Source organism: Oryx dammah, unplaced genomic scaffold, assembly GCF_014754425.2.
Source record: "Oryx dammah isolate SB20612 unplaced genomic scaffold, SCBI_Odam_1.1 HiC_scaffold_25, whole genome shotgun sequence".
Lineage (NCBI taxonomy): Eukaryota > Metazoa > Chordata > Mammalia > Artiodactyla > Bovidae > Oryx > Oryx dammah.
Window position 1 is genome coordinate 73,229,296 of NW_024070209.1, and position 13,125 is coordinate 73,242,420.

Genomic DNA, 13,125 nt, shown 5'->3' on the forward strand with positions numbered 1-13,125 from the left:
GCTGGAGTGGACTGCAGGGCCAGCTTCCACGGGGGCTCTTGGGGGGCAGAGGTTGGGAAAGGGGTGAGGCTGAGGGCCTTAAAGAGCAAGCAGGGCCTGACACAAATGCCTTCCAGGGATGTATGTGTGTGAGAGAGAGACAGACAGACTTAAAATATTCCTTAGAAGACAGAAAGTAGAATAGTGGTTGCCAGGGGCTAGGAGGGGAAATGGGGAGATTTTTGTTTAAAGGGTACAGACTTTCAGTTTGGGATGATGAAAATGTTTTCAAGATGGGTGGTGGTAACAGTTGTACAACAGTGTGAATGTACTCAATGTCACTGAATTGTACAGTTGAAAATGGTTAAAATGGTAGATTCTCTGTTACATATATTTTACAACAACGTTTTTAAAAGTTTTTAAAAAATGGTCCTTAGATAAGGTCCCTGTGTCTGTGCCCCTGTCCTCAGCCCAGGGCTTTTCAGCAACAGCACCCTCCCTTCCCCTTTGGGGCTGCATAACTTCTGTGTTGGGGGTTGCCGTGTAGAGCATTTAGCAGCATCCCAGGCCCCTACCCACCAGAAGCCACAGTCCATGCCTGCCCCCACCCCTGCCACCCCCACAGTGTGGTGACCAAAAATGTCTCAGACATATTGCCAAATGTCCCCTGGGGGGCTAAATCCACCCCAGCTGAGAACCACTGCCTTCACTGCTTGGAATAAGCTGCTCACAGGAGAGGTCCAAGGAGCAGGTAGGCAGCAGAGAAGCAGGAAGCATTATCTTGGGGTGGAGGGGTCTTGCTTGGAAGGAAGGCAAAGGCCAGCAAACTCTGAGGGGGCCCCAGGAGGTGGTAAGCCGGGTTTGAAGACCCAGAGTGAGGCATGTTGGGGGTGGGAGGTGCACAGTGGGTGATGGAGTCTAGCTTTACTCCACTCTGTTGTGCCCACCCACCCAAAGGAAGAGAAGTGAGGGGGCCCATGGCTCCCATTCCCCTCCTGCCACTATGTCTGACCCCCTCTCCCCGCCTCCGCAGGCGAGAGGCAGAGGATGGAGAAATTGTCACCTACAGCTGCTGGTGGCCTCTTCGAAAAGGGCTGGGGGTCGGGGGTGGGGTGCTTCTGCTGCTACCCTTCCCCCCACAGGAGAAATGAGTGTCTCAGAATGTGTTGTGTCTCCTCCACTCAAGGCAGTAGTAAAGAGTAAAAGCAAACAAAACCAGATCTTTAACCAGTTAGGTTTGACATGCAACGAAGTCGAGACTCCCTCTAGACGTGTGGACTGGATGCTCTCACTGTAACCTGGTCTTTGGCATTAAGGAATTATGAATACTAAAGAGCTGCCAGGTGCCCTACTCAACACCCAGTCTAACCCAGTAAAATGATCCCGTACCTCCTCTGTGGCTAGTGGCCACAGAGGAGAGGAGGGCGCTGAGAGGAGGTAGAAGCAGAGGAGACGGAATCAGGAGGGCGCAGGCCGGGCTGGGGTGGCCACTCCCGGCGGCTTCCAGGTCTGCTCTTCTCACCTGAGATGGAACATCCAGCTCCCCCCGTGGACCTCCTTCCTTCCTTCCTCTCAATGGTTTCTGGGTGGATCTGACCTGCCCAGTTTCCACGCCTCAGAGAGAGGGACAGTGAGGGCCCACTAGTAGCTGGGGGTGAGGGGGGTTGTTCTTCATGGGTTAGATGGATCTCAAGTTGACGGTGGTAAGAGTCAGCAGCTCCCCTAAGCCCAGAACTCCAGTTGACTCGGGCTGGTGGGGAACAGGGATGAGGGGGAATGGTGAGATCAGGGCAGATTTCAGCCCACTTGAACCGACACCCCCGGGGCTGGAGCTGTGCAGAGCGCCCCCTGACGCCTCCTCCGCCCACCTCTGGAAGGATGGCCTGTCTCACCCTCTTGCAGACTGGGGGTCCCTCCGGGGCAGGCCTGAGAGGGGTCTCCAGTCAGGGTGGCTCGGGACCCCGGGGCTGGGTTGGGTCTCAGAGCAGGTACTCCTGGGTCTCTATGCTCTGGAGCTGGCAGTCAACAGGAAGTGAGTCCCAGGGTGAGAAGAGGCGGTGTGGTCCCCGGGCAGGAAGTAAGTGACAGCGGTGCTGTCTGAGCAGTCTGGGGCTGGGAGCCTACCCTGACTCGAGGTGTGTGTGGGGAGGCGAGTGGCTAGAGGAAAGGAGGACACGGCTATGGTAAGAGATTGGTGCTGCTGATCCAGACTTCTCAGCCTGGCCAGCGGGGGCCCCCGACTCCCTCCTCCTGGGAGTGCCGTGTCCGGGGCTCCGGCGGTGGCACAGCCAGACAGGAGGGGGGCAGAGCCCCCGCTGCGGGCCCCCCCTCCAGGCGTGCCTGGCTCTCCAGTTGCCTGGGCCATGCGACTGTGTCACACACAGGAGGCTTGAGGACTGAGACGATTCATCCAAGGAGGGGAGCTCCAGGCCAGGGAGCCCACGGGCTTGAGCAGGGAGGTGGAAAAGACCTCCTGAGTCCTGGAGAGTGTGTGTGTGTGAGTCCCGACCCATGGGGTAGCCACCGAGGGGAGGGACAGGGCCAGCTTGCTCTGCTGGCTTTGGCCTCCAGTGCCCAAGCCTGGTGGAGGACTTCTCCCTTCCCCACCCCATCCCCGAGGCCTACCTCTTCCTCTTGCTGCAGCACCCCCTGACCCCACCCCCCCCCACCCCACCCCTGCTGCTGAGGAGCACACACATGTGTAGCCTTCCGTGGGAGGGTTTCTTCCTGGAAGCAGGCCTGCCCAAGCCGTTCCACATACCCCCTCCCCCAGAGAAAGCAGCCTGGCCAGGCCTCGAGGTCCCTCTGCATGCCCTCAGGCTGCTCTGTGTAGGGAACTTCGTCCAGGGCGGACTCTGGCTTTTATTTCTGTTGTTTTCTCCAAGGCCCTTGTCCCTCTTTGCCACCTCTGGGGTTTCCTCGCCATACAGCAGTGGGCTCACCGGTGAGAGTGTGGACCCCTGGGGCAGAAGCCACCTTGGAAACTGCAGGGCCTGGCAGGGAGGGGCTGGGGAACCCAGTGCTCCATCAGGCTTCGGGGTGCATTCTTCATGGGTATAGCTATCTGGAGGGAGTTTGGCAGGATCTCTTTCCTCACACTTGGATGAGCAGACCCTCTTCCCCAGCCAGGCCACTTCCGGGACTCTGGCCTATGGAAATTCACAGGTGCAGAGAGCCGTGAGTGCAAGAGGTTCTCTGCAACAGAAAGCCAGTCGGCCCAAAGCCCACCACTAGGAGACGGTTTGAATAAATTAAGGACCATCCTTTCAATAGAATGTTGAGCAGCCGAGGCAGAGTGAGCCAGATCCATACGTGCTGGTATGGAGAGATGCCCGCTGTGCTTGCAAAGTGAAAAAGCAAGTTGCAGAACACGATAAGTCATATGATCCCTTCTTAGGGGGAAAAAAAAAATTCTGGATCTGGATGTATGTGTAAATACGTGTGTATAAACATGCAACTTACGCATGACTGTAGATGCACAGGAAAAAAAGTCGAGAAAAGATACTCGCCAAACTGTTAATGATGGTTCACCTGTGGGGAGTGAGTCTGGAGGTAGGGAATTCAAATAGGGGCTATAACCTTTCAATGCTATTCATTTTTGTGTGGTTAGAATTTTTGTATACGACTGGCTTTTATAAATAGAAAAAAAATGAAGGAAACCTTCCTATAGGACTAGCGTAGTCATCTCACCTTACAGGTGGGGAAACTGAGGCGCACTTTTGAGCAGCACCTTCCTGAGGCTTTTGCTGAACTCGTGCCGCTCCCGCCCTCCTCCGGGCACCGATTCTGCAGGGGAGCCAGCGGGCAGGGCTGTGGCGGGTGGTCTGGTGCCCGTGGGTGTGGCAGAGCGCCAAGCACAGGGGGACTCCTGTCTCTCCTGCCCTGAGAGGACACCTCTGTCCCTTCTGAGATGTCCTGGCCTACCTGCCCCCGGATGGTTGAGGACCAAGTGCTCGCCAGGCTCTGTCCTCACAAGGTGTGTGAGTGACCTCAAGCTAATCACAAAAGTCTCCGAGAAAAAAAAAAAAAGTCTCCGAGAGCCTCCCCAGGAGGCCAGGTGCTCTGAGGGGTAATGGGTGAGAGGGAACTTCGCCCCCCATGCAGTGACGCTTAGGAGGGACAGTTGTGACAACTCTCAGTGTGGTTCCTGTAGCAAGCTCAGTTCTGAGACTCTTGGGGCCAAAGCACGACACTTCCTCTTGGAGGGGAACATGGCGCCACGTACTCCAGACTTGCTGCGAGCCACTGTGCGCTGCTGGCTGGGGGCCTTGGCTCTCCTGGGGTCTGAGCGCCCTCGAGAGGCTGTGGGGCCAAAGCTGAGCGAAGGAACAGTGCTCGGGTTGGGGTTGGGGGAGAGGAGGCCCCCCTTTCACCCTCGCACTCCACATGCCAGGCAGCAGCTCAAGAGGCCTTCCAGAAGGGCGTTGACACAGGAGTCAAATCAGCCCCGGGTTACTAGGAATCCTCTGGGGAAGGGTCCTGGTTTGAAGTGGGGATAGAATGAGGAGCATTCGTTTTCAGTGGGGGCCACAGGGAAGACTTTGGGACCCCCCGTCACTTCAGTGAGTGGGGGTGCTGTGGGCTGGGGTACAGAGCTGTAAACATATTAGTAATGAAGACAACTAGCACTTGTACAGGGCTTCACAGTTTACAAAGCACTTTCTCATACATTTTCCCGTTTTCTTCACTGGAGTCCACAGACCTTTTGACTTCAGAGGGTGACGCCCTTGAATCTGAGAGAAAAAATTGTGAGTGTGTTTGACTGCATACACATTTATGTGAACACCATTTTCTGGACAGACGGTGTGTAATTTTCACCAGAATCTCCAACGGGCCAATCATGCATGAGGGGCTGAAACCACTGGTCTAACGCTCCCCTCATATTTATCTTTGCAGGTGGAAAGCAGTGACACACCGAAGGACCCTGCCTTGACCTCCAAGTCCCTGTCCATGGCCCAAGACTCAGGCCCCTCAGAGCTGTTACCCAACGGGGACTTGGAGAAGCGGAATGAGCCCCAGCCAGAGGAGGGGAGCCCCGCTGGAGGGCAGAAGGGCGGGGCCCCAGCAGAGGGAGAGGGTGCCGCTGAGACCCCGCCCGAAGCCTCCAGAGCTGTAGAGAATGGCTGCTGCACCCCCAAGGATGGCCGGGGAGCCCCTGCAGAAGAGGGTAAGTCCCGGGCACAAGGGGGGAAGCCTCTGCAGGGCTGGCCGGGATCCCCCTGAGGGTTAGAACTCAGGGCCTGGAAGGTCCCAGGAGGCCCCGGCTGGGTGGTGGCTGAAGGTCTACTTGCCAAGGCTGTGTGCCCTGGAGGCTACTGGCTGGATATAGCCCGCGCACGTTTTATTTGACCCAGGCAGTATTTTAAACATTAAAAAAGAAATTATTTGCCAATATTTCAAAATCAAGAAATTTCACATAAAAATCTGGAGTTTTGGGGTCTCATGAAAAAAACAAACAAACTAGATTTGGTACAACAGTGAGTTTGCAAAATGCTATTGGTTGCTGAACTGGGGTGATGGCTGTCTCTCCACAGGCTGGTTGTTCTCCTTGCTTTCCATCAGCCTTGGCCTCGCCTGCTCACTTTTCCACAAGACCTGTAGCTCTTAGGGATCCACACACTGCAAGTCCCTGGCCTGGGCGCTCAAGGGCAGCAGGTGTTATAAGCCCCGTCAGCCTTTCCCAGTGCAGATGTCCTAAGCCCACCACAGTTCAGCAGACGGGACTGAAGTTCAATGGTGACAGAGTAGGGGAGGGGTAGGGCAGGTGGGGGTGGGGTGTGCACTGCCCAGCCCAGATCTCTTCCTCTAGGGACTTTTTGGCCTAGCCCTGGAGCCCTGGAAAGTTGCCCACTTTTTTCTTTCAGGTTAAGCCAGCGATTTCAGGGCCAACAGAGCTGTAAACATGTTAGTAATGAGGACAACTAGCATTTGTACAGGGCTTCACAGTTTACCAAGCGCTTTCTCATACATTATCACGTTTGATCCTCCCAGGGCCCTGCCAGGTTGTTTTGCATATGTGCATTTTAATTTCAGAATGCCTTCCTTCCAAGAGTACATGATGGGGAGTGAATCAATCGATTAATTGGCGTGACTTAATTTCGCATGCTTCCAAACCTCATATTCATGCAGGGTAGAGAGCATCTCCAGAAGAGATTTCCCAATTTATTAAAAAAAAAATCTTTCATTCATGTACTATTCAACTAATATTTACGATGCTCCCACCACGTGCAAAGGGCTTTCTGAGGTACTCATTCTGCATCTGTGGTTTTATTTACTCTCTCAGTCTTCTTCAAGAGGTATTATGAGCCTCATCTTAAGGTGGGAAAAAATCAAGGCTTAATGAGATGCAGTGACTTGCTCAGGGACCCCAAGCCTGTTGGCAGATTCGGAATTCATTCGTCTTGGTCTCTAGCTTCAGAGTCTGTGTGCCCTTCCCATGCCCCCTGCTGTTCTGGGGGGTGGGGTTGATGTGGCGGCCAGTCCTGAACTCAGCACCTCTGGGGATGTGTCCTGACATGCAGAGGAGTGGCCATGGGGCCTGATTTGAAACAGGAAGAAAGGGAGAAAACGCCATCTCCCTTTACAAAGGACAGATGTGCAAGAGCAGAACTGGGAACCCACTGGTCCTGCCCACCAAACAGGCAGCTCCTGAGACCCCACCATAGCTTGCACCCAGCTGAGGCCCAGGGCTGGGGCAGGCCTTCCTGCCTGTTGGGATGGAGCCAGCACTGTAAGGCTGCTCTTAACTCGTGAGAGTTTGCTTTCGGTTTGGGATTTCCCTGTCCTCCGTTCTCAGGAGCAACTCCTCTAGTTGGTCAATAGGGGTTTATTAAACACTTACTTGATGTGTGCCGGGATCTGGGGAAGCTATCACGAACAAAACCTGGTTCTTGCCCTGGAGGACCTCAACAGTCCACTAAAGAGATGGACATTAATGAGAAATGCACACTTACAAGTGTGTGTTTATACACAGAGATAAGTTCTTGAAGAGAAAATAAACATGGTTCTCAGGAACTGTAACAGAGGAGCCCCAGACAAGCTGGGCTGTTAAACACCTAAGCAGAAGGATGAGCTGGGGTTTACCAGGGGAGGGGAAGCTCAGGGAGGGAGTGAGAATAGGTGGGAGGGAGCAGGGTATCCAGGGACCTGACAGAAGTGTGGAATGGGGGGGGAGAAGGGAGAAGGGTGTGTGACAGGGGGACAGCAGATACGGCCAGCGCAGCTTCAAGGCTGCCCTCTCGAGGGGTGACATGATCCGCTTTACGTTTTGAAAAGATCCCTTTGCCATCTGGATCCTGGGATGGAACAGAGGGGCCAGGAAGCAGGATGAGCAATCAGGCGCCGAGGGGAGGATGGCAGATCTGGAGAGCTGTGGATGAGCGCCAGGGATAGGAGGGGGGCGGGTGTCAGGGTGACTCCTGGGTTTGGGACTTTCGCACATTGAGTGGATCCTTCTCAGACTCTTAGTGCAAAGTGCAGTGGGCGAGAACAGCCCGTGTTTCCTTGATCTCCAAAATTTGGCCTTGGAGCACGCCTGTGTGGCTTCAGCTATTGAGGCTGTGGAGATACTGGCAGGGATCAGACTTGGGATCCCTGAAGGTCACGGTGAATTGCCTGGATGCGGAGACTGGTGAGCTGGTACTTAGAGGGGTGGGCAGTGGCCTACTGGAGGCTCGGCCACTGGTCCAGCAGTTGGCCCCATAGAATGCATATGCAGCTGCTTGGTTCCAAGAAGGAAGGAGACTGAGGCCCCAGGGAGAAAGTGACTTGGTCATGGTCTCTTTTCAGGGGCCCCATCTGTCTCTCCTGGAACCCCTCTCATTATTTCCTACACAGGAAACATGGAGGACTTTAAAGCAGTCTTGGCCTGGGCACCCTCCTGTGTGCACGTAGGTGCCCCAAATCCTGATAGTACAGCCAGGAGAAAGGAGGAACAGGGGAGATGATGAGTAATAAGGACAAGAGCCACCTGGACAGGCAGGTGGTGGCTTTGGAACTGCTCCTGCACTCCTAGCATTAAGGCCATCATGGTGATAGTAGTAATGATGGTAATGTAGCTTTCTTTTTTACTGAATATTAACCATGTGTTGAGTGTTCTATGTTCTTGCTACTCAAAATGGTCCATGGACGAGCAGCGTCTCCTGGCATCACCTGGCATGTTACAAATGCAAAGTCTCCAGCCCCACCCTATAGACCTATTGAATCAGAATCTACATTTGAAATAGATCCTCATGATTCTGAGGCATATTAAACTTTGAGAAGCCCTTTTCTTTATGTAATTCTCTCATTTAATCCTTGCGAGCATCTAAGGAAGACTTTTATTATCCCCATTTTTCAGATGGGGAGACTGAGGATTCAGACAGGTTAAGTTAGTTACTGAGATTAATCAACTTGGTAAAGGGGCAGATGAGGGTCAGCAAAGAGCTTCTCTCTGCTTAGACTGACACACTAGTACTGGGCTAGTAACTACCCTCTGAGGCCAGCCTGACTTCAGTCCTGTCCTTGGGATTTTGGTTCATTTTAAAGGGAATTTGGAGGTGACCCCCTGGCAGAATATAGCCTCAGACCAGCAGGTAAGTGTTAGAAGCACTCTGGCCTCCCCTGCTCCCAGGACCTGAGATGCCCCAGGGTTATGTCCAAGCCTGCCAGGGCCATCCTGGAAGACACACAGCCACCTGGCTCAGCCTGCGACCCTGGGTCTGGGCCGGGAGCAGATGGACGGCAGAGGGAGTGTCCAGAGAGCAGCTGACCACCCCCTGACTCGGGACAAGTGCTGCATTCTGAAGCAGCCCAGTTGGTTGTTTTGCTGGGCCGGGCTGGAAAGTGTGTGTGCGATATCACTCAAGTGGGCATGCGCGGAATCTGTCAGGGAGAACATTCCAGAAAGAAGCCAGTTGGAAACCGCATGAGGAAAAGTAGTTCTGTTTCGGGGAGCATGGGGGCTGGGGAAGGAGGAAGAGGGGAGCCTCAGGGCGGTGCGATGTGAACAGGAGATAGCCGGCTTGGGACTCAGGAGCCCTGAAATCTCAGCTCTGGTAATAAGTCCCTCCGCTCCCCGCCCCACCCCACGCCCCCCCGCCGCGCCTCAGTTTCCCCCTCGAAGGGCAAGACAAGTATCCCATCATCTCGACAATTCCTTTCAGCCCCGATTCTCGGTAATTCTAGTGAACAGATGATTCCCCACAAGCCAAAAGCCACGGAGGGTCCCCCGGAAGAAAGGTCCCAGGCGCCGCGTGATCCGAGGGTGGGCGCCCCCTCCTGGCCAGCCCAAAGCGTCGCCGGGTGGAACACGGGGGGTCTGAGAGGCGTAGGGGGGCGGGGACCCGGGGAAGGAGGGAGGCCCGGAGCCGGCGGGCGGGACGGGGAGTCCTGCCCCAGAAGGCGCGAGAAACAGTTGGGGCGGGGGGAGGGTGGGTGCTGGCAGTGGTGAGGCTAGACGGCCTAAAGGAAGCACGAGGAAGCGACAGGGAAAGTCCGGTGAGACGTACCTTAAAAGGCCTGCTGTGTACACAGCGCTGGCGAGTTAACACGCGCCCCCGCTTCCTCCCGGCGCCCTGGGCATCTGGCACCGCGGGGTCCACACCTCCCAGCAACCCCGCAGGTGCAGCTCTGCCTGCCCTGTCCCCAGGCTCCAGGTCATCGAAGTCCAGAGCGGAGCCGCAGGTCTCCCTTGGTGAGTGAGAGAAGGGGGAAGAAACAGCCTCTTCAGGGGCTTGGGGATTCAGAGACCTTCAGTGCTGTGGCTGGTTTCCGCCTCACAGCCAGGAGATGCTAGAATGGCTGTTTTTTCCGTTTTGGGCTCTTTGTCTCCCCTTCACGCCGCCCACAAACCCCCTACCCCCAGCCTACCAAGTGACCTTGAGCCAGTCTTAGTGACCTTCCTGGTTTGGGGCCAAGCACAGTAATCTTGGCTTCAGATAAAGGAGGTCTGGGGCCCAGGTGAGGGGAGGCTCACCCCGCCCCCCACACACACCCCAGCCTCCCTGCTTCAGCACCCCCAGTCTCCAGCAGGAAGCTGGAAGGCATAATTAACCCAACCCACAGCCAGGCAGGGCTGCAGACTCCGGAGTGTGCCAGTGAGGAACCTGAGAGGGACAGGACCAGCGTAGGAGCTCCAGGACTTTTTGGAGCTTGGGACCTGGAGAAGGACAGGCGAGGATAAGGCCTCCCTGCCCCCCACCTTTAAATGCTGTACTGCTGGGGCTTCAGCCCCCAGGGGAGCCTTCCATTCCAGGAACTGGAGTCGGGGCCAACTGAGGAACCGTGGGGAAGAGGAGCAGGGAAATGCTGTCTGAAGCGTTAGCAGGGTTATGTACCTATCCTCAATGAGGAAAAAGCTGGGAGAGATTACAGAATGACTGTGGAGAGTGGGAATCCAAGGCTTCTAGAATAAAGACAGAACTCAGGGACCTGAGAATGGGATACGGAGGCAGATATTCATGGTAGAAGTGTGGTGCTGAGAACTGCAGCAGCATCTGAGAAACCGTTTCCAGCATCTTTATTTTCCACATGAGGAAACTGAGTCTCAGAGAGACAAAGGGGCTTCAGTAGTCTTGCTCTGGTCCTCCCGCGCCCCCGTCCTTCCACCCCCAGAGCTTTGCCACACCCCACAACACGCAGTCTGGCCTCCCCTCCAGTAACTGAGCTCTCTTGACTGGGAGTAGCCAAAGGGGCTCTTTCCAGACCCTCCTGTGTGCCTGACTCACTCCATGGGCCAGAAACCACAGCCCTGGCTTTTCTGCTGTTACTTGGGTTTGGGTCTCCAACCCTGCCCAGGTCCTTTTTCTGCCCTGGCTGTGCTCCGAATCCTGGGGCCAGCATGATATGATGCCTGGCACACAGTAGGCCATCAGGTTTGACGTAGGCGTGACCAAATGGTTGGAGAAGCCCTATCCCCGAGGCAGGGACCCCAGGCACAAGGTGAGGCCTCTGAGCCACTCCTGTAACTCTGCCGACAGTCCCTTTGTTCTTCCCTCTCCACAGGCAAAGAACAGAAGGAGACCAACATCGAATCCATGAAAATGGAGGCAAGTGTTTTCCTCAACCCCCAGGGGCTCTGTGGATCCTGATTCTAGAAGAAAGCCACCGCTCTGACCGACTGTGGCGAGTGTGTGTGAGGGGAGCCGGAGGCGGCCCCTGGCCCCTTCTGTACTTGTCCCTCCGTGAGGAGCAGAGGAAGTGGGTGTGGAGGTTGGAAGGCCCCCAGCGAGGCAGCCAGCTGGTCCCCACTCTGAGACCGAGCACGTCCCCTCCTGTTTTATGTCCTGCCCCACATCCCGCCCCATCCCTCACTCCTCCCACCCAAGCAGGAGCTTGTCCCGCACTCCAGGGCCGGCATCTCCGGCCAGGAGTCAGAGCTCCTGTGTTCTGTATGAGGTGAGTGCCTCCTCGGTTTCCCCTCCAGGAGGAACGACCCTGCAGCAGGGCTGTCCATGCCCACCTTAATGCCGGTCTGTCTGTCGTCTCTCTGTCCTAGGGCTCCCGGGGCCGGCTGCGGGGTGGCCTGGGCTGGGAGTCCAGCCTCCGCCAGCGGCCCATGCCGCGGCTCACCTTCCAGGCGGGGGACCCCTACTACATCAGCAAGCGCAAGCGGGACGAGTGGCTGGCACGCTGGAAAAGGGAGGTGAGGTGCCTTCTCTGGCCTGGGCCCCAGCCCGTCCCACAGAACTGGGAAACTGGAAGTTAGCTTCAGCCACCGTCTGTGGCTGTTGTCAGGCCCTGGCTGAGCCTCAGTTTCCCCTTCCCCTTCAGGTTAACCTCTCACTCTACAGGGAACTTCTGGCTCCCTAGGCAGTGACTGCGCGTCCTTTGTTATTTCCACAAATGTTACTGGACACTCAGCGTGCAAGCAGGCAGTGTCTAGGCCTCATGCACGTATAATTCCTGCCCTCATGGAGCTGACATTGTGATGGGGGAGATGGACAGAAAACAGGTTAGAGCTCTTATTAGACCTGAAATAGAGGGTAACAAAGGCCTGCTCTAGGTGGGGTGGTACGGAGAGGCTTCTTGGAGAAGGCAGCATCGAAGTTGAGACCTGAAGGAATAAAAGAACTGGCTCTGTGAGTTATGGGGTGAGGGAGAGTATTCTAGGCAGAGGAAACAGCACAAGCGAGGCCCTGACTTGTTTGGTTGTGTAAAAGACCGGTCTTCTCAGAGTGAACCAAACAGGGGAGAGAGTGGGGCCAGATGAGAGGCGGCGAGGGAAGCTAAGCAGAGGCCGATCATACAGAGCCTTGAGATCTGGGCTGGAAGCTGGTTTAATGCTTGAGTATCCTGGGCAGCCCCTGAAGGTTTCTACACAGAGGAGTGATTCGATGTAGATTAAAAGAGCAGCAATGGTGAAGGAGAGGAACAAATCTGGGCTTGCTAACCGATGGGAAGGATGTGGGCGGGGAGAGGATGGACATGGCCCACAGGGGTGATGTGTGTGCTGCTGCTTCAGGTGGGAAGACTAGAGGAGGAATGGGTTTGGGTGGGAGGGAAGCAAGCTTTTAGTCTGAGATACTAAGGTGCCCGGATCCCAGAGCGGAGGGAGGCCAGGCTGCAGATGCAAAGGTGGGAAGGCATAGAGCCACGAACCCTGATGAGCTCACCTAGGAGACCGGAGAGAACCGAGATGCATCCCGGGCCTCGGTCCACAGAAACCCTGCAGTTATGGCCACATGAGGTAGGGGCAGTGGCAGCAGCGGTACTGAGAAGCGGCCTGGGAGGAAGAGCCGTGTCTCAAAAAGGAGAGAAGCTTTTCCAGAGGCAGTGGCCACCCTGCCCTGTGGAGGCTGAATTGAGACAGGCTGTTTGCACCTGCCCACCTGGAGGCAGCCGGTGACTTTTCTGAGAGAGGCTTCCGTGTGGGTCAGGAGGGAGGAAGCCAGGCCAGGGCTTCTGCAGTGAGAGGCGGTGAGGCGGTGGAGACCAAGGGGCGAAAGCAGTACCCCCGAGCAACCACTGGAGGACTGCCCTCTTGTGTGTCTGATGAGCAGAGAGAAAGCATGTTGACCAGGAAGGGAAGGGACCCGCCATGAATTGCCACCTGGGGCCTTTCACCTTCACTCTCACTGGTCTTTACCCCAGGCCTACAAAGGAGGGTGTTATCCCATCTGCATTGTGTGAAAGCTTGCTCTAGAGAAAGTTCCGAACCAGGTGGGA

At 55.7% G+C, this 13,125-nt stretch overlaps 2 protein-coding genes across 3 annotated transcripts in view; both read left to right on the top strand.

Annotated features, from left to right (window-relative positions):
* Nucleotides 1-11,457, top strand: part of LOC120851604 (DNA (cytosine-5)-methyltransferase 3A-like) — a 60,317-nt gene extending 48,860 nt beyond the window's left edge. Inside the window, exons 4-5 of the mRNA XM_040224514.1 lie at nucleotides 4,876-5,146; nucleotides 10,963-11,457. Coding sequence (XP_040080448.1) covers nucleotides 4,876-5,146; nucleotides 10,963-11,048 — 357 coding nt within the window. The 3' untranslated portion in view covers nucleotides 11,049-11,457. The remainder of the gene's footprint in view (nucleotides 1-4,875; nucleotides 5,147-10,962) is intronic.
* Nucleotides 5,132-13,125, top strand: part of DNMT3A (DNA methyltransferase 3 alpha) — a 43,691-nt gene continuing 35,697 nt past the window's right edge. The window contains exon 1 of one of the 2 annotated variants that reach the window (XM_040224491.1): nucleotides 5,132-5,146. The gene's annotated coding sequence lies outside the window, so the exon portion shown is untranslated. Of the gene's footprint in view, nucleotides 5,147-11,537; nucleotides 11,603-13,125 lie in introns of those variants that run through there. The other variant, XM_040224493.1, reaches the window with a different exon arrangement.